Source organism: Pteropus medius, unplaced genomic scaffold, assembly GCF_902729225.1.
Source record: "Pteropus medius unplaced genomic scaffold, Ma_sr-lr_union100, whole genome shotgun sequence".
Classification (NCBI taxonomy): domain Eukaryota; kingdom Metazoa; phylum Chordata; class Mammalia; order Chiroptera; family Pteropodidae; genus Pteropus; species Pteropus medius.
In genome coordinates this window covers 4606331-4627471 of record NW_024350927.1, presented here as the reverse complement: position 1 = coordinate 4627471, position 21141 = coordinate 4606331, and the positions used below count along the sequence as shown (strand labels likewise).

Sequence of the window (21141 nt, the reverse complement as noted above, 5' to 3'; positions counted from 1 at the left end):
ATCTCTGATCCTCTGGCCACCAGCTACAGGTCCTACAGTTTAACTCAGTTCTGACACTGTCTGCCTGGAGATGATGTCAGCTCCCACAGGCGAAGGGCTCCGCCCCACAAGACTGTCCCCCAACCTCCACTTCAGATGTCAGTCAAAAGTCCCAGATGTCACCTGTGCTTCTGAGCAGCTGGCTATAAGTCAGGTTCCCATGACACAGAACTCAGGGAAACTGTTTATTTCCTAGATTACCACTTTATTATGAAGAAATGTAACTCAGGAACGGCCAGGTGCTCAGGGCAAGGTGTGCGAGAGGGGACGGAGCCTCCATGCCCCTCCAGCACACCACCCTCCTGGCACCCTACATGATCACCAGCCTGGAAGTCTGTAGTCTAGGAATTTTAATCCAGGCTTCATTACATAGGTGTGATGATTACGTCATTGGCTGTCAGTGATAGATTCACCTTCTGGCCCCTCTTCCCACACAGGTGGGGGTGGGGCTGAAAGTTTCCATCCTCTAATCACATGGTTGGTTCCAGCCTCCCTCCTCAGGGACTTTCTAAAAGTTACACCATTAACATAAACTCCGGTATAGTTGAAAGGTGCCTGTTTTGAATAATAAAAGACATCCTATTACTCATCATTTAGGAAAGTCCTAGAGTTTAAGAGTTTTTTGTCAGGATCTAGGACAAAGACCAAATACGTATTTTGTATAAATCAGTATCACAGTGACTCGGGTAGTTATGAAGATGGTATTTTTGAGCTGTAGCAGGGCCCACGGCATCTCAGAGCCCTTCACTGGGCGCCGCATCGTGCACACACGTGCAGCAGGCTGTGTCTGGCGAGAACTAAGAAAGCTGGCAAGTGTCCCTTTTTTAAAAAGACATGCAAATTCAGATTTCAGCTGGCCCAACTACAACCTTTTTTGGACCTAAACGTGTCCCATTGGCCTCCAGTTTATGAACCTTAGTTATCTGTTTGTCTCGTTCCGTCTGGAAATGAGATAGCCTTCGGAATGAGTGTCCGATCACGTCGTTACGTCTGTTCTGCACTGTGCAGGGCCTGGTTCTGTCCCCGCTGCTCCCCGTGACAGACCGGTGAGCTGTCCACTCACATTGTTGCCCCAGCGGCTTTTACTCTGCGAGTGACTTGGGTCTTTTTCTCATTCTAGATTGTCGGGATCATCACCCGACACAACCTGACGTACGAATTTCTGCAGGCTCGGCTGCGGCAGCATTGCCAGACCATCTGAGGGCTTGGCTCGGCCTGCCGCGGGCCAGCCCTCTCCTGGAGCTGCGGGGGGATGCAGCTCGCTCATGCTTCGTCGCCGTGGCTGGCTGCGTTGGTCCAGGGCACGGAAGATGCCCAGTCACCCACTCGCTCGGAAAGGCTGCAGTCATTGGACACTTTGCTGGCCAGAGATCCTGGGGATGGTGTCAAACCATCAGAGTTTGGGCTTGTCTGACTTTCTCAGCAAGTATCTTCCTGTTTGCCGCCCCTTGAGTTCCTACCATCCAGTGTCGCACAGGCCCCAGGCCCCTGCACCCCCCGAGCACCAGGGCCAGAGCGGAAGGCAGGCCTCCCCAACTGGAGGGCATCACCCAGAAGAGTGTCCCTGCCCCCTTACCCCCCAGGAGCCCCAGCTGTGGCCTTAAACCATGAGAGAGGGGACCGTGGCCAAGGCAAACACTGGGGGGGGTCCCAGTTGCAAAATTAAGTGAACTACTAAATTCGGGAGTTGGGCACTGAAACGGTGTTTCAGGGAGGCCTTCCTCGGGGGGACTGTCAGCTCGGCATCTGCGACAGGTCATTTTGCAGGAAGTGTTGTGCTTCCGCGGCATGCGCTCTGGTGCTCTGGTCTGGCCCCGTGGTTTCAGTCTCCTGAGAGCCACCACCCTCCAGAAGCACAAAGCATTAAAGTCCCACCGACAACCTCCGAACAAGAAATCCGGCAGAAGGGTCAGATTGGCGTCTGCCCTGGTTTTTAACATTTCAGCTTTCTCTCCATTTCCCAAATTACTCATGGTCTCCTAGCGAGTTTTTTATCCTGATTTGTCCCTGTGCCTTTTCACATCCACTAAATTACTAAACTTCCCTTAAGTTTCTGCCTGCGTCTTCCTATCCCAAGTTAACTAAAAGCAGGGCACCCCTAGAATTGGCTCTGGGGGATGGTCCAGCTGTTTCTAAGGTGGAAAGGAGTGAATCCTGAGCCAGTGGCCACTGCAGGGTACATGATGTGGCTTGAAAAGCCAGAGCGTTTTGATGGTTTATTCGAGGAAGAGGGTGTCGGCCCTTCACAAACCTCTGTCACTTCCCTGCTCACACCCCCAGCCTACTGAGGGGCTCCGAAATGGAAACTTCAGGAGGCTCTGCTGTGCTGCTGGGAGGCTGGCAGGGGGAGAGGGGGCTGCTTCGTGCCAGCACATGCCCCAAGGTTTTAGCATCGAACGTAGGGAGCTTCCTTCTGTCTTTCAGTGACGCGGTTTCTCTCCAGGCTGGCCGGTCCTCTCTGCACAGACACCCAAAGTGAGCATTTGAATGTCAGGCATTTGTACTCACGCTCCTCTCGCTTCTGCTCTCTCTACACGTTTGTCAGCATCCCTGGCCCATCAGACAACCTGCTGGCAGCTGTGCTTTGGGACTCAAGATGGCATTCCTTTGCATTTGTTTTTCTAATCATGGAAGTTGCCTGAGGGCATCGGTGCCTGGCCCTGGTAACCCTGTTCTTTCACACTCAGCCTTGTCTTGACTTCAATGCCCAGACCCTTTCAGCCGGGGGTGGGTGTCGGTCCCAGCCCTGCCAGCTCAGGTCTTATGCTCAGCGCTCTCTAGGGAGTAATTCCACTTGAGCTGCTTCAGGATCTTTTCCACGGGACTGCGACCCCCTCTGTTCTTCCCATTCACTTATCCCTTAGACCAAAAGTACTTCGATGCCTAAGCTTTGAGCAACCCCGGATGCACACGATTTGTGAAATGTGGGTGGCGCTCCCAGTAAATTATTGAGGTCACAAGGACCAAAACGGCAACCCTGTAAGTGACTGTGTCCTGCTAGTGGCCGCTTTGTTGCAGAGCAGCCTGCACAGCTGACTGCACTGTTTTTTTCCTTTTATGAAGAAGGAAGCCAATTATGAAAGTCAGGAGAATGGCATGACCGCCCATCACAGAAACTGAACACCCACTTCCCAGCCCCCGCTGAGACTGGCTGAACTAGAGTCCCGCAGGAGGACCTCTGGCCTCCAGGGGTCTGGGTCCCCAGCTGCTGCCCTCTAGGCCACCCCCGTGAATGTTGTTGGAATTTATCCCTCGTGCACATAGTGCTGTTTTTAAGTCACCAGGTGTTTCATTCCCATCAGTGTAGCCCAGAGACAGCAGAATGCAAATGCCTCCCACCCCCTGAACGGACTGGATGGCCACCAAAGAGGACCTAGACCCAGGCCCTCTGGAAAGGCCCGTAGTTTCCTGTCCCCTATGCACATCTGTCCTTTCTGGATAAGCCCAAAGACAACCCCTGCTCCACTGGTAACAAAATAACTGAGCCTCGCTCTTTTGATTTCTTAGAAACCTACATGTCAACGTCTCACCTCATACCAGGCCCATGGCCTCCCCCGGGGTAATGTCCCTCCATAGGCAAAAATCCACAGACGGGCTCTGGGATTGGTGACAGGTGGTCGTGTTCTGTCTCCAGCTTGGTGTTTCATGGTCCCTTGGCCAAGGGGATGGGGGAAAGGGGGACCTTTGCACCCTGGGGGACGATTTACTCATGACTTTGTTTAACAAATGGCTTCTGGCGGGAATGGACACTTAGGTGCTTGACCCAACCGACCATATGACGTTTCTGATGCAAAATTGCACACTTGACAGAGTGCTTGGTGACAAGAAAGCCTCTGGAAAGGCCAGGCGCGGCCTCCTGGGCCTGCAGTATTGATGTGCAGTATTGCCCCACAGCTCCTGTGGCCCTTGGTCATTTCAACAGTAGCTGCTTCTTTTTTTTCTGTTTGCACTGTTCGTTTATACAGTAATGTTAGCTAATTCCACTGTGTATATAAATTGTATTTTTTTTAATTTGTAAAATTCTATTTTTATTTGAACTTTTGAAACTTGGAAGTTCTCATCATAACCTTAACACGTCCGAATAAAATATCTTCATCTGTCTTGGTTAGCCTTTTTCTTTAGAGTGGTAGTTGATTTTTATTTTATTCCCTCTCTCTTTCTGATATGTAAAAATTGCAAAGCTAGAAAGTAGTTTTATAGTCTCAGATCTCCCCTCATAGTTTTCCCAGCAAGACTTCAATCACAGGGGTCCACTCCCTCCCTTAATAAGACCCAGTTCCGTCCTGTGGATCTCAGCAAAAATGGAGTCACCCCTCGGGTTCTCCCTCCATGCTAACACGGTTGGATCTTGCTGACTTATCCTTTAAAAACCTACTACCTATTCCAGCTGCTGCCGTCCGTAGCAATAGGAGGAGAATCCATGTGTGCTCCCGACAGTGTTGTGTGTAGGAATTTGCCCCACAAATAGATTCCCCCAGTAGCCGACAGAAGAAACGAAATCCATGCTGAGTCTGTAGATCCATGCTGAGACCCCGTGCCTGGCTTCTGCTGGTGCCATCTGTCACTGCTTTTTCTTCACTCCCGAGTTTGCCAGAAATCTGGCTTGCTTTGTCTCTAATCTGCTTCAAGTGGCCAATCTATCTACCTGCGGTCGAAATGGTCTCGTCAGTTCAGGACCCCTCCGGCTCTCCCCAAGTTTCCTAAGTTCCGGGGGCATTTTCTGTGTATTTGGCACTTTCAGGGGATTCCATTCAGTGAGAACCCACTGCATCACGGTGACACCTTGAGAGCGTGCCCAGCTGACCACTCTCCTCCTAGCAACTCCCACTCCCCCAGGGCCTGAGCGCCGGAGCCAAGCTTGGACAGACATTTCTTCCAGTCTTTCTGCCCTTGTCCTCGTTGGTCCTTCTCTGCTTCTTGGTTTTCCACTGTTCTGAGTTTGAAGTCCACACGAGGAACATTTTTGCTGGAAGTGCTTAGGTTAGCGCTCTCCCCGCCCGCTCCCTAACCATCAATTCACTTCCAGCTTCCCCTTCCCTCTATAAGGAGTGAGTTGCTATTTTATTACTTCCTTTCTTGATTCCTATATACGACCAAGACAAGGTGACTGACATTTTTAGAGCATCAACTGTGCCATGTACTGCAGGGAGTATTGATGGTGCATTTGCCCTCCAGGAGCTTGCAAACCAGAGACACAGACACAATTACATACAAGACAAATCATGGCACAGTAGTCAGGGAAGGCTTCAGAGAAGAAGTGGCATCTGCAGCGAGCCTTGGGGAAGAATGAGTGTATGTTCTCGGGAGCACTGGATAAAGGGCACTCCAGATGGAAAGAACAGCATAAACAAGGGCATGGGAAAGTGATTGTGCAGGTGTAGGGGGTGTGGGAGGAGCGTCGTAAAAGCAGACACGTAGTTTGGGGTGTTTGGGGTAATGGTGGGGAGATAGGCTATAGAACTACTTGCTCCCTGTTGTAGGTGAACTTAACGCCTGGTAGTTTCTGCTTGGGAAAACGCCTTTTCAAATACAAAGGAACAGCATCTCGTCCAGTGGCTCCCACCTCAGCAAAGTCTACAAGCCCAGGCACCTTGGACTTGAATTAGGAAAAGATGGTGGCTATTTTTTAAACACATATTAGTACCCCAAAGGCACATAAGCTGGCAGTTTGTCAGCCTAGAAAACATTTCTTTCTTCATTTCACTCGGCTTTTAAACCCAATTTCTTTGCCTGCTCTTTTTAAAACTAAAAGTGTCATTCGCTCAGCTATAGCACCTGACTCAAAATGTATCAGAGAAAATTTAGTTCCCTCATTTTATAAATGTGCCTTTAAAATAAAAACTGTCACCAAAAAGTACTCAATGTGCAAAAATTATCTATTGTGTACAAACTACATAAGATGTGACTAGGAGAAAAAGCTCAGAGATTTATAAGCTTTAAAAAAAAAAAAGTGCCCTGAATATGAGCAAATCTGAAAAATAAATGCCTTTTCAGTCTCCTGGAGCTTTCTGAGGATCCATGATGAGGCTGGAGAGAGTAAGTTGAAAACTGAAGTTTAAGCCCATCCTCAATCAAAAGAAAAAAAAAGAGAGAGGAAAGGAAGAAGAAAAGAGGAAAGAATTTGTCCAAACCCACAGAACGTACAACACCAAGAGTGAACTCTGTGCAAACTATGGACTCTGGGCAATGATGATGCGTCAATGCAGGTTCATCAGCTGTAACAAAAGTGCCATCTGGTGGGGGATGTTGCTAATGGGGGAGGCTGTGAGGCGGGGCTACAGGAGGTAGATGGGAAATCTGTACTTTCTGCTCAGTTTTGCTGTAAACCTAAAACTGCTCTAAAAAATAAAGTTTATTAATTATTTTTTTTGAAAGGAGGAATAAACACATTGCACATTCTTCTCTCCTGCAGAAGGTAAAATGAAAAGGAATATCAGCCTGAATTCTTTTCCCCAGGAAACAAAGAAATCACGCCAACCCCAGCTTTTGGCTTCTGTCCGTGGTGCTGAAGTTTATTCATTTTCGAACCTCTGTCAGTAACAGGTGAGGGTTTACCCTAAAATTTAATGCATGAGGTGGGAGAGGCGGGGGAAGCCACAATTAAACCACTTTATCTACATTTAGCATAAAACGTGAAGAATGTTGACAGGAGGCTGCAGCTTGAATAGGGTGCTCGTCACAACTCAAATTGATGGCAATAAGACGGGACAAAGTTGAGTGAGAGACCCCAGGGGATGAGGGTCTCTTTCAGTCTGCCGGGGCCTGGCCATTATCTTCGGTACTATAAAGAGAACACAGACACGTTTGGCTTGGTGACCTGGCTCAACTGGAAAAGTCAGCTTCATACAGAGGTGCTCACTTCCCCCCCCCAGTACCCTCTTCAGCCTGACGACCCACTGACTTTCATGAACCGGTAAGCAAGTTGCTCATTAGAAGTCAATAAGGTCAACCGTGGTCTCTTTCAATTGACCTTTAGAATCTGACAGTTCCGGGGAGGAACACGAACTGCCAATCAGCTGTATGAAGGTGACTTGGCCCATGAACATTTTAAGTTCCCGGTACTCATGGCAGTAATTTTTCCCTCAGCACTTACTCGGCAGGCTGTAGCTAAGAATGATGTCATTGTCCCATGATTCATGGGGCCCCCACCCAGTTGGGGAAGAAATTTCCAAGGGAGTAAGCGTCTATGCTGGTCCCTTTGCTGCTGAACGTACCCCCTGGAGGTATTCTTTGACAAGGCGTAAGCCTCAATGAAACCTCGATTTCCTTTCTCTCCATCCCATTTCCACATCCCATCCCCAGATTCTCTTACCCGGAAGCTGTTGCAGCCGAGTCCACTCTGGGCTCCGATCCTGTCCATCCTGCCCCCAAAGCAGCTGGACCTTCGCAGACTCCGAGGGGCAGCAAGCAGTGCCCTCAGCTTGTTTTTCAGGAGAGCAGATCTATCGGAGGAGTCCCAGGGGCCCCGCCCAAGGGTGCCGCCATCTCTCTGGGCTGGGCTAACCTCTCCGGTCCAGGGAGGCACCTCAGGGAGGGGGCTGAGGGCTGCCTCAGCTTCCTCATTCTGCTCACTTAGGACTTGTGGGGGCACAACCTCATCTTCTAAAGGCATCTTGTCCTCCAAATGGTCCAGCAAATTCTTTACGAAAGGAAAACAAAGGGAGAAGAAGAAGTCTCACCGACTGGCAGAGTGTCACAAAGCCCCCTGGCCCCAGACTGTGACCCCTTTCTGGCCCTACCTTGAAATCCATCAGGTCGGCGTTGGACACGGAACTGTACAGAGGGTTAGCGGTGGTTTGCCCTGGGAGCTGCAGCACCAGAAGGAGGAGGAAGCTCATGGTGATGGTGGAGAAGGAGCCCATGCTGGTGTCAGTCAAGGAGTGGTCTGCTGCTCACTGCCTCTTCCCTCGCCTCTCTGGTTTCCCACTACTGGCCTTCGTCCGTCTGCGTCTCCCCACTGCCCTGCGCCTCCTCTTTTTATAGCCCCCCGGCTCTCCAAGAGAATGAGAGGGATGGAACCCTCCCCATTCTGTCACTTGCAGCGATAAAGCAGCTGAGTGAGGAGCCAGCAGAAGATGTCCTTTTAAAGTTATCAGTCCAGCGGAGCTTGTCACAGCCCCTCCACCTTGAGCAGCCCCAACAACCCCGGGAACCTCGGCTGCAAGAGCCACATTCTTGTTGATTTGCCTCAAGAGGATCCCACTTCAAAGGTGTGAGGAGAGCGAAAAAGAGTCCTTGGTTATCTCACAGCGATGCCTCAGGCTTCTTTCTCCTCGGCAACCGGACCCACACAGGGAAGCAGAGGGTGACGGTTGGCCGGTGCCCAGCTCACCCAGTTGGTTTGCAGCTCAGCTGTCAGGGGCTCCAAATAAGGGCGAGAGAGGAGGAAATGGCAGGAAGCTGGCTGCTCAGGACAAATTAGTCCAGATGCTGGAGCTGGCCTCACACCTGACTCATCAGCGCCGAGGGCAGGACCCCGCCTTCCGACAGGGCTGCCCTCACTCCTGGCAATTGCTCTGAGGGGTCAGGTGAAGAGAGAGTTATTTTGCGGAGTACTAAGTCAGCTGGGATCCAAACGTGATGAATGTCCTAAGAACTCAGCTCCCAAATATGAACATCAAGAAAAGTTTGGGAGCACAGCCATTTCTCTGCAAAGCTTCCCCTCCTTCGCCCCATGGCCCCCTCCGAGGTGTTTAGGGAGACAGGTGCTGAGAGAAATGCTGGCATTTTCGTTTTGCTGCGTATAGAAGTTCAGATTCTTTGGGTTTGAAGCTTGTAATGCCCTGAGCCTTCCCAGGAAAGCTCCCATGGCAAGTTGGCTGATGGAGTGAGGTGGGAGGTGGCAGTGGCATCCACGGTTTCCCTTAATGTCCTTCTCCGATGGCCAGGCAAGCGAGGAGCCGCTGAGGTCTGATTTCCTGGCCCCCAACGAGAAATAACAGGCAATGAGACTGTCCACAGTTACCGAGCGGCCTCCACTCACTACGCACTGAATTCAGTGTTAGCATACGATTCAACGCAACACACACGGGGAAAGACACTAAATTCGAAGGGTCGAGAGACCTGTGGTGCAGCCCCAGACAAACCAGTTCCTCACATGTAAAACCCTGCCCCATTCGCCTCTCAGCTTTGTCTTGAGGCTCCAATGAGCTAATGATGTGTGGACCCATTTTGAAGTGTGAAATGCTATATAGTTGCAAAGTGCTAATGATATTTATCGGTCAGTTGTAATGTGCTGAGAGCTTTATTGATGTGAATTATTTTGTTGTCATCACCACCCTTGGGAGGCATAGTACTGTTCCCATTTACAGAAGGAAAGAATTCAGGCCGGAAGCTTAGGTCACTTGCCTGAGGTCGCTCAGCTCAGAAGGGACAGAACTAGGACTCGAACCCCAGATCTGACACCAAGGCCCACTATTTTAAACCACTTCGTGGATACTGCTGCTTCTCAGCAACGTGGTTCCTTACAAGCCCTTGAGGTACAGCCCCTGATGAACAACACCCCTATTCCCAATCTCTCATGTTGCCTCTGGCTGACATTTCACATGCCCCATGCCCTGGGGGCTATGGCTCTGCGTGCTGGGCACACAGTCTGTACATGTGTGGCCTGTCTCAGGGAAAGCACCACTTCCCACCTCCATGACCTATGGACACACCTAATATGTTTGAGTCTCCTCCATGAAGCTCGAGAAATGCATGTCAATGACTCCCAGACCCCTCCACCCCCACCCAGCTGTGCTCACTTCTTGGCTGATCAAGCGGAAAGGCTGATATATTTCAAGAGGGCAGGAAATCAGGGCAACACGTGGCCAGAGATCACAAGAGGTGTCCAGGGTGATTTTATTCTAAGACAGAAGGGAAAAGGAACCCTTTTCAGTAACTGATTCAAGTCAGCCAAACTCAACTCGAAATCCAAAATGGGCACAGCTCTGAGTAGGTGCTCCTGGAGCAAAGCACCCTCATATCCTGAGCCCCTGGAATGTGCTCAGAGCTTAATTGCTCGGTTGGCAGGTTATTATTAGCAAAGAGGATTCAGTCGCAGCCACGCTGGGGGGGACTGGTGCTCCGTGCTGCGTGCGTCACACAGCCTGTCTCCTGGAGATGCCCTTTGAACAGGCGTGCGTCACACAGCCTGATTCCTGGAGATGCCCTTTGAACAGGCCTTTGATGTGGGCAGAGACTTCCGGAAGGGCACCCTGGCGTGGCGGGTGGCCTCTGAGGGCCAAGACTGCCGCTCTGTCCTGAGCCACCACTGAAGTCTGTAGGTGGCCCAAGGAAAAGGGATGTCCCAGCCGAGGTTCAGAAAGAGAATTTCGGAATTTGCCCAGCTGCTTTTATTAAAGTCAGTTTTTCCCTTCCAGAGTGAAACTGGAGTGGGATGTGGGTGTCATTTGTTGAGTTTCTTCCATTAGCCAGGGTTTTGTTTATTTGTTTGTTTGTTTGTTTGTTTGTTTGCAGAAGGGGGCTGGCAATTAAAAGAATATTCTGTTTTGCTTCTCTGGGGATTTTGTATAGAACCAATACTACCTCCTACATTAACTAGACCCATTGAAAACACAGATAATTCCCAGATACACTCATTTATCCAAATCCAATTAAAGCCTCTGACTTGAGTCTGAAATGAACAATGGCTTAATGTAAAGTTGCTCTTCATTTCTATGCCCCGGCTCAACTTTGAGGTATGTGTGTGGAGGACTAAATATTTCCTGGGGTGTTCAGAAGCCAGCCTGCAAGAGTAACAGAGAAGAAAAGCAAAAGGCACAGAAAATCAGATCCACCCCCTGCCCCTCCTCTCCCACTAGCTGAAAAATCAAAAGACTCTATTTCCTTATCCCTGGAAAGACGTCATCCTTAGTCATGTAAGAAATGAACACTGCAAATGGGTGGGAGAATCCAGAATCAAGGTATCTCCTGTTTCAAGCCTGGGGTTTGGCCTCGCAGTCCTCCACATGGATGCTTCGACAAGCCACGTGATCCAGCAACGTCACACATGTGCAGAACTGGTATTAAAAACTCATCTCTTAATGCCATCCATGTCCTTCTCCAAGGCCAGCAAGTGATGAGCCACTGAGGCCTGTCAGACCCAAATGGTCTAAAGCAGAAGCCACCATTGGGAGAAATGGGCAGGACGCTATTGCATATTTGGGGATGGTTGTTTCTGACTTTGATAACGATGTTCTGTTTCTTTGTTTCTCTATAAAACAAAGCCCAAGGAAACGTTCATTGGCTAAAGGGTTCCAGTTCAAGGGAAGCGAGGTAGTGTATCTGTTAACTATTGCTGCATAGCAAACGACCCCAAACCTTAGCAACTTAAAACAACGCACATCCATCATCTAATAGTTTCTGTCAGTAAGGAATGGGCCCTCCTTGCTGGGTGCTCCTTGCTTAGGGCTCTCACAGGCTGCAAGTAAGATGTCGGCCGGGACTGCAGTCATCTCCAGGCTAGGCTGGGGGGTCTGCTTTCAAGTTCACGCCTATGTGTGTTGGTGGGCCTCAGATCCTTGCTGACTGTTGGCTAGAGGTGTCAGTTCCTTGCCACATGGGCATGTCCATAGAGATGCAACTGACTTTTTTTTTAAGAGAGAGAGAGAGAGAAAAAAAATTGTGTAAACCACAGTCTATTTGTAGCCTAATCTTGGAAGTGGCATCTGTCATGTTTGTTGTACTGTGTTCATTAGAAGTGAGTCACTAGGTTCAGCCCTCACTGAAAGGGAGGTTGCCAAGGGCAAGAGTACCAGGAGATGGGCATTGCTCGGGACCATCTCGGAGGCTGCTCGCTGCAGGTAGAGAAAGAGAGAGAGCAAATATAAGGTGATGTGTTACCAAGCTGGCCACAGTTTTACAAAAACATCTTCATGGCTGGTTGGTCATGCTGAAGTCTCCAAAGAGTTTCTTGGAGCCTGGTACCTTGGAACAGTCTGAGAGGAGAGGAGAGGGTGAGGGCACTGTTTGAGATCCCTAGGGTGCTGTAACAAAGCACCACAAACCGGGTGGCTTAAAACAACCAAAACGTATTGTCTCACAGTTCTGGAGGCGAAAGGTCTGAATTCAAGGCGTTGGCAGGGCCATGCTCCCTCGGAAACGTGTATGACAGTATCCTTCCTTGCCCCTTCCAGCTTCTGGTAGCTGCGGGCATCCTCAGTCCCTGACATCACTCCAGTCTCTGCCTCCATCATCGCACGGCCATCTTCCCTGTGTCTCTCTCGCTTCTTAGCAGGACACCAGTCATCTTCGATGAGGAGCCCGCCCTGCTCCAGTGTGACCTCATCTTAACTAATTACAGCTCAATGACCCTATTCGCAAGTAAGGTCACATTCGTTCTGAGGTTCTGGGGGTTTTAGACTTCAACATATCTTTCAGGGGGACATAATTCGACCCATAACAAGCACTTTATCTGTGGGCTCTGTTTTATCTCCTGTCTCTCACTGATCAAAATGCCACCCCTGCCCCAGGGCTTAAGTCCCCTGCACTTCTGGGCTGTGTTAGCCAGTTCCTTCAGGCTATGCCTGGAGAAAAGAGAGGCTCCCGGTCCAGTCCACCCATGGACTAGCTTGGCAATCTCTCTTTGCCAATCGATCCTGCTTGGGAGGGGGGTCGGCGCTGGAGGTGGAGAGAAAGTCAGACAGCAGCATGAGGGCCAGGTCAGCCGTTGCTAAGGCAGCATTCGCCAGGAAGCCAGAGGCTGAGCAGGTAGGAGGCAGTGCCTGAATGAGCTGCAGGACCCCCTGCATCCCGGCTCCTTGCACATACTGATTCTTTAGAAAATATTTTCTGAATGATTGAATCGATGGGTTTGCCTTCAGTGCCTCTCCTATACCCGCCCAACACACACACACACACACACACACACACACACCCTGTCACCTGAGAGCCCAACATTGCATCTTGCCCTCCCTGGGGGTCTCACAGGGAGGGGGAGTCACTCTCTGGCTGAAGCATGAAGGTTCTGCTTTCTCCCCGATGCAGGAAGAACCAGATAGGGGAGCCTGGAGAGGGGCCCAGTTAGGAAGCTGGTGTGCCAATGTCCGCATGAATGGTGAGGGTCTAAACCAGAAACAGAAGTGAAGGGTAGTGCACGGGAGACGAGAGAGGAAGAAGGAGGGGACGGAGAGCCTGCCTGGGTGGTCTAGCCAGAGGACAGAGCCGAGGAGATTCCTGATCATCCTGATCATCTAGGCAGGGCCCTGGGAGAAGGTTCAATCATTCCCCAGTGTCTTAGTTTGCATTCTCCTGAACCAGAGATAAGGAGTCAGGTACAAGTTTATTTTGGAGACGGTTCCAGGAAACATCAGGAGAGTGGGCAAGCGACCAGGTTAAGAAGGAAGTCAGTGACCACCGTGGGCTCCAGCTTAATCCCTGCTCCCTACAGGGAACTCTGGGAATCAGTTTAAGATGGATGTCACCTGTGACTCCGGGGCACCGGAGTCTTTAGATGCCCACTCCTGCCAAATGTTGGTAGATTGGGTGCTGCTGCTGGTCGATGTCAATTACCCAGCACTTCCCGCCGACCTTGAGGTGAACCAAATGGGCTCTGGCTGCCAGAGAAAGTCCTCGGGCAGAACAGTCCCATGCTGCTGGATGGAGTAGGACATGTGTGCCCTGGAGCAGCGAGGCCAGGGGCTGTGTGTGACAGAGACAAGAGAGCTCGGGGCCCCCTGTCCCAGGGCAGGTATGCAGTTCGTAGAAGTGCTCCAGCATATCCAGGCAGCTGAATCCTGAATCCTGATCCCACGAGAGAAACAGGTCACTTTATGGAACCAGACTGATCATTAAAGCTTAGGTAGTGCATGGAAAATCCTACAGAGACAGAGATAGAAGGCTGAGAACCACACCAGGAGCAAAGACAAATGGCCAAGTTCATGATTTTGTTCAGGCCTGACTCTGTTGGAAGAGAAATGCTTTTTTCCCCCCTCTCCTCCAATCATTCTCAGAAAGGTCAAAGCTGTCACAAGAGGGATGGAGAGGAGGTCGGTGCTCCCAGAACGTCACAGGTGCAGGATCAGCAATGAGATGAAGCATTCAGGGCCAATGCCGTCCTAATTTCTGTAACCTCAGCACTTGAGACTCAGCAAAGCCAGTCTGCTGGCTTTGAAATCCCCAAAACTCCTTTCAGGTCTGAAGCTGCAGGCTAGACCTTCTTGGACTGTTTTCACTAACGCATCTTTCTGGGAAGATTAAAGTGACAAGCGTTTATGGAGATGTATAATCTGGCAGCTTCTTTGCAGGATGAGGTTGGTAAGAAGGAAGTCAGGGAGGTTATGGCTGTGGCTATAAGCCTCACAGGGGCGTGTTTGAAGGGGCCAGGGTCACAGGTCAGGGAGGCTGGTGGTAAGAGGCATCTATAGACAGAGCATGGGCTGCCATGCTGCCCACAAAATGCCAAACATGGGGGGAGCTCGATGAGATGTTTCTCCCTTGGGTACATCAGGCCGTCCACTCCCTACCCTCCAGCAGTCACGATTGGTCCTTTGCAGTTGCTTTAGGGGCCTCTTTCCTGGAAAAGCCCAATAACAAATTATGTCTGTATTGTACATACAATACAGACTCCACCATCCAAGCCCTATTTACGGAAGAGCAGACTCACCTGGAAGAATTCTGAAGCCCTGGCTGCTTTTGGGGAGTGGGCGTTCTGCGAGGGGTTACTCTTCATCTCCTGAGCAGAGAGGAAAGGTTGCCAACAGGCAGTGGCACCAGAGGTTGAACCGAATGATGCCATTAAGAGGAAACACGTCCATCCCACCAGCAAGCCTAATTCGCTGACTCGGGAGAAACTGAGTGATGCAGTGGTTAGGGGTCTGAGTGCTGGGGCCAGGCTGGGTGGCGTGAATACTGTCTCCACCACTTATTAACTTCATGACCCTGAGCAAGTTAGATCACCTCTCCGTGCTTCAGTTTTCCGATCAGTCAAATGGGAGATAATAAGAATTCTTACTTCACAGAGCCGCTGTGGGGACTATGTACATTAATGGAACTGTACCTGGCACTTAATGAAGCTTTTTCAAATGTTAACTATTCCAATTACTCTTTGCCCTCCCTGGGTCAGAAACATTAGGCAAATAAATTGTTCCTAAAAATCTCATTTATTAAAATCTCAGTTGATCTCACTGGATCTCCATAACCTCTGATGAACGCCAGGTTAAAATGAGAAATAACACAAAGACCGACCGCTTCTCAAAGACATGTCGATGAGAAGAGCAGAAAGGCTGTGATCATGCAGTCCAGGGCCAGAAACTCAGGGAAAGAGCACAGGTTCAAGAGTCCCTCGGACCTGCGCTCAAATGCCAGGGCTGGCACCGAGGGGCTGCATGCTTTCGGGTAGGATACTTTGTTTTTCTGGGTCTCAGTTTGCTCGTCCTTAAAATAGGGATAATAACAGTCCTGTCTCCTTTGCTGAGTTGGGTCATAAAAGGCATGCAAAGGGAACTGCATGAGCTGAAGCCCAGGAGCCTGAAGAGCAGGGCAGGTTCAGCAGCGTGGCCTGGGGTGCCTGGACATGGGATGGGGCGGGGCCTACAGAGGAGAGGTCAGTGACCCCTCCCTGCCGATTCGAGCAACAGAGTAGGCTTCTGGCGCTTGTCTCCTTTTCTGCCATGGAATGAGGAGCTTCTCTCTCTAGAGCTGAGAGGAAATGATGATGCCAGGCCTCAGGGGAGGGGCACCCTAAAATACTGGACCTCTTGTCAGACACTTCTAATCTTGCAGACTTGAGAAATGAAAATACTATAAAACACAGAGTTTTGAAGGCTTCTTTCAGGGTAACATTGGGAATTGAAGGCTTGAAGTTTAGGTTTGGCGGAGGGTAGAGGGTTTATTCCTTTCAGGAATGCAAATGAGCTAGTCACACACACACACTCACACGGCTCTCAGTCTCTGAGATTTTAGCCTGGACCTTCCAGAACCAACAGACACCAGGGAGAGTGCCTCTAATGGAGTTGCAGGCAGAGGAAAGACTGGTGGGACAAACACTTTGACACACATCCTCATGTTAGACAAATGCATCAGGGGCTGTTCTGCTCACGAAGAAACTTCTGGGCTTTGAAAAGCATTTTCTGGGAAGTGCCTCTAATGCCCGAGGCATTTCTAGACATTTCAGAACATGAAAAACCCATAAGGAGAAGAAAGTTCCCTCCAAACCCTACCCCTGCTTGATCATGTCCCCACCCAGCCATTAAGACACCTTGGGGATTGCCAAGAAAACACAGGGTTTGTGTTGTTGTTGAAATGATGAATTATTCTGAATGCACAGAGACAAATCAGTTTCAAAAGAAAAAGCTTTAATGTTGACTTTCTCCCACCATGGAAAACGTGTGCTCAAAGAAAATAAATAAGAGATGCTTCAGCGAGGACCAAGGGGTTGATGATGAATCATGCGCTGATGTCTTCCCCCATGACTTCCTCTTAATGCTTACCCAGCACTGTGGGGGAAAGAGAGAGGGTGATGTTGGTACTAGGGTAGCAGAATGAGACAGGATTTGAGCCTCCCTCATGTGTGCCATCCCTGCCACCTCAGCTGATCTGGATATTTGAGTCTTTGCAATAATCCATCTCTCTGAGCCTCAGTTTCCTCATCTGTACACGGGATTGTGGTGCCCTGATGCTCCTGCCCTCTGCCTTTGTAGCTGTAGATAGCTGAGGAGAAACCAGGAGGAAAATGTGGCTCCTTCTGCTCCAAAGAGGGGCTGCCCTAAAGCAATCCTTTAGGATCCCACTCTAAAGCAATTCTGCCCTTTTGATAACAGATGCAGGAGCCGAATGAAAGTTGGGTGAGCCTAATGATGGGTAATGAACATTGAATATTCCCAGAAAAGCACTCCTTGTCCCTGAGGACTGTCAGTGTTCCTTTCTCAGAGCGTGGTCCCCAGAGACAACAAACGCAGAAGTGACTCTAATGGTGGAACCTGCGGGAATAGGGGTGGGTGTGAGCAGGGTGGCAGGGAGGGAGCTCACCATGGCAGCCCAAGCTACTGGAGTGGCCGATCTGATCAATCTTCTGCCCGAAGCAGCTCGAGTTGCGGCTTCGTGGTTCCCGAAGGGCCTGGAAGTTTTCCTCATAGGCCTCACGGGCATCGGCGGAATCTTTCCGCTCGGCCTCCCAGGCTTCTGCAGAATGTCTGACCTGCCGCAGGGTCTCCTGGCTGATCGGCTCCTCCTGCAGCTCTACAACTGTGACCCCTAGACGGTCCTGCAGCTCCTGTGATGGCTGAGGATAGCCTGAGCCTCAGAAACCTGCACCTGAGCCCAGCCACCCTCGATGGTACTCAAGTGAACCGACCGCCTTGGGTACAGGGTCCCGGCTCCCGATTTAACCATTTTCTGATTTCCGAGGGAGGGTGAGGACCTCTTGTGACAGTAGGTGGAGACCTGTTCATTGCTGCCCCCCTGCCCTCCAGGTGGGACTGGTTTACGCGGCCTCATAGCGCTCACCTGTACTTCGGACAGTTCTAAGTCTGGGTCGGGGCTGCTCAGCGGGAGGGAACGACCTCCTAGCGGCGACAAGAGCAAGAGCAGGAGAAGCGGGAGCACCCGGGGTAGCGCGGTCTGCGGGTCCATGCTGCTGAAGGGGTAGACGGAGGTCGCTCTGCTGTGGAACTTGCGTACGGTCTCACCTCCTCTTGGCCTGCAGGTGCTCTCCTAGATCCTCGGATAACCACGCCTTTTATCCTGGACCTGAGAGCTGGGCTGACCCTCCCCTCCAGGGCTATATCTGATTTATCCGCCACATTCCCTCCCGCTGAGCTCAGGGTGGGGGAATTCACCCCTCAGTACTTGCCAGGGTTGGAGACTGGAGAGAGCAGGCCTTGTATAGAAATGGGCCTGGCCGGGAGCGGGAGCGCGCGGGGGCATGGAGGCAGAGGGAGGCGGGGGAGATGGGGGACATGGCCCAAGGCTCCTCGCCGCCCGCTTCCTCCTTTCCTGCAAAAATCCCGGGGGCCTTAGCGTGGCGCTTTCCTCTTTCCTCCCCACCCCCGACCATTCCTGGAGAGGGAAGGAAGAACTTCAGCGTACAAAGGGCCGACGCGAGTGCGGGGCGCACGGGGTGACTCAGCGAGAACAGCCCCAACTAACATCCACCACGGCAGCAGGTCTTCCCTTCGCCGCGCGAGTTCGCTCGCCAGCCTGTGAACTTCGCAGCCTCCTGGCTCTATGCATCCTGCGGGGCTGCGGGTCTTCCCTGCGCCCTGACCGCTGTCCGTGGTTCTGATCTCCCTGAGCGATCTCGGCGCAAGATTCCTTGCGCCCTTCAACGCAGGTCTAGCCAGAAAAAAACAAGTGTGGGACAGGGGCAAGACCCCTCCCTACACCACCATGCTCCGCACAAGAATGCTAATTCTCCAATGTCACCTGATTAAATGCCTGGGTATGACAAGGAACTTCTGGAATGCTGACCCTGCTTCCATCCCTTAAAGGGTAGAGCTGATTTGGCTGGAATTTTGAGAGGCAAGGCCTCGAGATGAAGTCATCCAGGAATGCCTTCTGTCGAATCTCCTCCAGGTGCCAACACCTCTTCTCCATCACCCAGCCAACATATGACGAAAAAAGCAAGAATGACCGGAAGGTGGTTATCTATTTGGTGAGACGGTAGAGGTGTGCCCTCCCTAAGGTCCCCTTCATCTGATCATGACGATCAGATGCTCTGAACAACCCATCTGTGACCACAAATGAGGCGCCAAAGAAAAAATGGCCCTGGAAAGAGACACAGCAGATTAAGTCCCCCCTGAGAGTGAGCATGACCGATGTCATCACCCCTTCCAGATAATTTGTGTTAATGAGCAGAAGGATGAGGGAGCGGGGTTGTCCAGGCAGCGAGATCAGTTATGACAGAAGTAGAGAAAGAGGCAGCAAGGAGAAGAAGCTGTGACCTCTACTCAAATCTTGCCTTAAAAAGCAGCATCTGTCAGGTAGGGAGTGAGAAAAATAATGTTCCTCGTTTTTCAGATGAAGAAACTGAGCTCAGAGGAATTGATTTAGTTTTTTAGGGTCACACAGTTGACAAGCGGTCACTCCTGGATTCCAACCCAAGTAATCTGATTTCAGAGGTGAAGCTCTTAAACACAGCTGGGAGAGATTTCAAGGTGTTTCTACTAAAAGAAAATTAGATTAATGTGTTGTCATTTCTGAAGTCACAGGGAACCGTGCTGTGAGGAATGTGTAAGTCTGATGGCTGTGTGTGTGGGGGGGGGAGGATGCACACACACATACACACCACAGGAAGAATATTCCAAGATTAAGTGGCAGTGAGAGAGAAGACAAAATCCAGTCAAATGCAGAGCTGAGTCAGAGGGTTGGGGGCTGCCGAGGGTGTAAAGAGTCCCTCATGCTGGGTGTCGCGGAGTGAGGAGTTGGGAGCAAGACAGTCATTCAACCAGAACCTATCAAGAACTGACGCTGCATCTAGCCTGAGCCTCTCTTTGCTCTTCTGTAAAATGGACAGATGCTCCCTCTTCACAAGCACTAAAAGGGAGAAAATGATGTCTGCAAAAGCCCAAAGCAGTGTGGAAAGAATTCGGAATGCACGTAAGAGTTTGCCCTTATATCAAAGAAGATTGTGATCCCACTGGGGAAACAGAGTGACCCCAGGGGAAACAATTAAGTGCGAAGAGCTGCTACCTGCCCCCAGTGGATGGGGTGTGGGAAAAGACTTTAGAGAGGGCACAAGACTGAATACATACTTCAGGGCCCTCTATCCAGGGAAGGACAATATATTGTCAATCAGCTCTCACACCAGTTCATTCCCACAAGCATTTCTTGAGTGCCTACTGTATGCATGCACTTTCCCCTTCTATTAAATGGAGCTAATCATACCATCTACGTCACAGCATTACCACCCAAGGCTTAAATTAGACGCTATATATGTGACAGGCTGAAGAATAATAGCCTCCCAAACATGTCTGTGTCTTAATGCCCAGAACCTGTGAATATGTTACTTTACATGGCTAAAGGAGTTTACAAGTGTGATTAAGTTAAGGATCTGGAGGTGGCAAAATTATCCTATGTTAGCCAGGAAGACCTAATGTCATCACGAGAGTCCTTATAAGAGGGAGGCAGGAGGATGGAAGCAAGAGAGAGGAAATGGAAGGGTGGAAACAGGTCGAGGAGGAGAGAAGATGCTAATTCGCTGGCATGTCTGAAGATGGCTTCGAGGATGGTGGAAGGCACCACAAGCCAAGGAATGTAGTTGACCTCTAGAAGTTAGAAGAGGCGAAGAAATCGATTCTTCCCTAGCACCTCCAGAAGAAACACGGGCCTGCTTGCCGACACCCTGATCTTAGCCAAAAGAGACTTATTTCAGACTTCTGATCTCCGGGTCTGTAAGAAAATGAATGTGTGTTATTTTAAACGACTAAGTTTGTGGTCATTTGTTTCAGCAGCAATACAAAACTCATGCAGTCTATAGAAATGACGAGCGCAGTGGCCGGCACAAGTGAGCCTGCAGTAAACGTGGCTGTGGTCGCGGTGTTGGTTCTCACCAGCGTCAAACCTTGGGTGCTGGGTGCCAGGTGCTTGGCCACTGAGAAAGAGAGAAGACCCTTCATTTAGGCAATAAGCCTTCATTGAAAGCCTGGGGTCCCAGTGGTCTGCTGGAGTCCAGAATCTGGATCCAATGCCACCGCAACCTTCTGCAACTTCTGTGACCTCGGGCAGCCGCTTTATCCCTCATGTTCTTCAAGTCAGCCTTACAGGGTGGCTGTGAGGATGAAATGGGACTGTGCAGGCAAAACTAAGCTTTCGGCCGGTAGGTGGGAATACAGACTGGGGAGCATACAGTGTAGAGACAAAAAGAGACCAAATCGCAGCGCCCGCCCCCCCACTCCCCCCACACGAGGACGCCATTGCGACTGATACAGAGCCTTCGCTGAGCGGGTTGCCCCGCACGCCGCCGCCGCCGCCCGCCTTCAAGGGCGCTGAAGTCCCGCGTCTGACCACCGTGCGACCGCCCCCGAAGGGGCAGCGCGGCCCTTGGCGGAGAGGTTCGCACCTGGCGGCACGGACCCGCAGCCTTGGCGGGTAATTACGGTAACGCCGCAGCTGCAGCAGCTCTGGCCCGCGCGCCTCTCCCCGCTCGTCGCGATGGCTCTGCAGGCTCTGTCTGCCCCCCACCCC

The 21141-nt window shown here is 50.8% G+C and overlaps 3 protein-coding genes across 4 annotated transcripts in view; 1 reads left to right on the top strand and 2 right to left on the bottom strand.

Annotated features, from left to right (window-relative positions):
• Nucleotides 1-4140, top strand: part of CLCN6 (chloride voltage-gated channel 6) — a 29209-nt gene extending 25069 nt beyond the window's left edge. For both annotated transcript variants that reach the window (XM_039842199.1, XM_039842198.1), the window contains one exon: nucleotides 1160-4140. In XM_039842199.1, the coding sequence (XP_039698133.1) occupies nucleotides 1160-1240 (81 nt within the window). In that variant the 3' untranslated portion in view covers nucleotides 1241-4140. The remainder of the gene's footprint in view (nucleotides 1-1159) is intronic.
• Nucleotides 4141-6530: 2390 nt separating this feature from the next.
• Nucleotides 6531-8321, bottom strand: NPPA (natriuretic peptide A). Its single transcript, XM_039842045.1, has 3 exons — nucleotides 7779-8321; nucleotides 7352-7678; nucleotides 6531-6820 (listed from the first exon to the last, which is right to left on the bottom strand). The coding sequence occupies exons 1-3, from the start codon at nucleotides 7899-7901 to the stop codon at nucleotides 6809-6811; spliced, it is 462 nt and encodes a 153-aa protein (XP_039697979.1). The 5' UTR covers nucleotides 7902-8321; the 3' UTR covers nucleotides 6531-6808.
• A 7971-nt stretch (nucleotides 8322-16292) lies between these two features.
• NPPB (natriuretic peptide B) lies at nucleotides 16293-18122 on the bottom strand. The gene is made up of 4 exons (XM_039842044.1): nucleotides 18046-18122; nucleotides 17464-17593; nucleotides 16987-17239; nucleotides 16293-16454 (listed from the first exon to the last, which is right to left on the bottom strand). The coding sequence occupies exons 1-4, from the start codon at nucleotides 18105-18107 to the stop codon at nucleotides 16438-16440; spliced, it is 462 nt and encodes a 153-aa protein (XP_039697978.1). The 5' UTR covers nucleotides 18108-18122; the 3' UTR covers nucleotides 16293-16437.
• Between the last annotated feature and the right edge of the window lie 3019 nt (nucleotides 18123-21141).